This window comes from Cynara cardunculus, unplaced genomic scaffold, assembly GCF_001531365.2.
Source record: "Cynara cardunculus var. scolymus isolate 2C unplaced genomic scaffold, CcrdV1 Un_Scaffold_12035, whole genome shotgun sequence".
NCBI lineage: Eukaryota > Viridiplantae > Streptophyta > Magnoliopsida > Asterales > Asteraceae > Cynara > Cynara cardunculus.
In genome coordinates, this window is record NW_020207259.1 from 1 (window position 1) to 1731 (window position 1731).

General features: G+C 41.4%; 1 protein-coding gene across 1 annotated transcript; it reads left to right on the top strand.

The window, feature by feature from the left end:
• Positions 1-1027: 1027 nt before the first annotated feature.
• Positions 1028-1688, top strand: LOC112505551 (the record flags this gene model as incomplete). Its single annotated transcript, XM_025109445.1, has 1 exon — positions 1028-1688. A coding segment is annotated over exon 1 (661 nt), but the record flags the coding sequence as incomplete, so codon positions are not given.
• Positions 1689-1731: the final 43 nt, after the last annotated feature.

The following is a 1731-nucleotide window of genomic DNA, read 5'->3' on the forward strand; positions in this document are numbered from 1 at the left end:
ACTTAGGCTGGAGCATTATCGACACTTCGCCGATGGAGTGATTACAGCCCTAGGCACTCAAGATAATATGATGGATCGTTCATTAGAGTTGATTTTCATCGCTAGGAGAGCGATTAGGAGGTTGCACACTTATCTGGCGGTGTTAGCAGGAATTCTGATGATAGTGATAGGGTTGCTTATTTGGAGTCTTAAGCTTTAGAGGATTTTATTTATTAAGTTGTTGATGGTGGAAATTTAAGACTTTCTTTTGAGGCTTGTAGTCGTGGTTTGTGAACAATTTTTCTTTTATATTGCACATCTTTATTTTATTTATGGATCTTATGAGATTTTTTCTATGAATGGTTAAGTTTTGTTGATTATCGATTTAATGCCTTTACTATTATAAGTTATTATATTATTACCTTGGTTACATGATTAGATGATTGTAACATGTCGTGCAACACAGTGGTAAATAATGAGAGTAACTGAACTTCGACTTAAAAATTTGTGCATTAGAAATATGCCTCCAAGAAGGAGTACTCGCAGCACGAGAGAAAATCCTAAAAGCCAAACACCCGATATAGCACGGTTAATAGCTCAGCAAATTCGGGAGGCAGTACCAACTATTGTCGCTCAGGTTACAGCGGGCATTAATGCAAGTCAAAGGAGTGAGGGAGGCCCTAGCACCGAGAATCTCGTCAGGGAGGAGAACTGTAACATCAATGATAGAGGATGCAGTTACAAGACATTCATDTCYTGCAWGCCHAAGGASTTTCATGGTAAAGAAGGTGCAATTGGATTACTATCATGGATTGAGAGCATGGAGTCGGTACTCCATATTAGCAAGTGTTCCGAGGACTGTAAAGTGGAGTATGTAACATGCCAACTCCAGTGAAGAGCCCTAACTTGGTGGAACATTCAAGTTCAAACCCGTGGTCGCCAAGCTGCCTATGAGTTATCATGGGAAGAACTCAAAAAGTTACTCATCGAAGAGTATTGTTCTAAGAGCGAAATTCAAAAATTGGAAGTCGAATTATGGAATCACACCATGATTGGAAAGGAGGTAGACAAATACACAGCTCGTTTTCATGAGCTTGCCAAGTTAGTACCTCATATGGTCACTCCAGAGGAGAAACGAATTGATCAGTACATCTGGGGATTGGCACCTGAAATCCGAGGGATGGTCACTTCAGCAAACCCAACCACTATACAAAAAGCGGTGGTGTTGGCAAATCGTCTGACAAATGATGCAGTTAGATCAGGGATTTTAAAGCAAGACAAATTAGGTGGAAAGAGGAAACTAGAGGGGCAATCGTGGAAAAGGACCAACAACGACTTAGGCAAAAACCAAAAAGTGATAAGAAACTTTGGGGCTCAGTCTCAAATAGGAGAAAAGGGCAAGGGGACTTACCCTAAATGTGGCAAGTGCAATTATCACCATAGCGGGAGATGCATTATTTGTTTCAAATGCAATAAAGGAGGTCATTTCGCTAAAGATTACAAGATCAGAGAGAATCAATCATGCCATGAGTGCGGAAGCCCAAATCACTTCAGGAATAAGTGCCCAAGGATAATTAGAAGATCGAGCATCAACAATGCCGGAAACCAGGAAAGGCAAACCAGTCAGGGAGATCGAGGAGGCCAGGCTCGGGGAAGGGCATTTGCAATGGGAGCCGAAGAGGCACGTCAAGAGCCTAATGTTGTGACAGGTACGTTTCTTTTAAACAACCTCTATGCCTCAGTAATATTTGA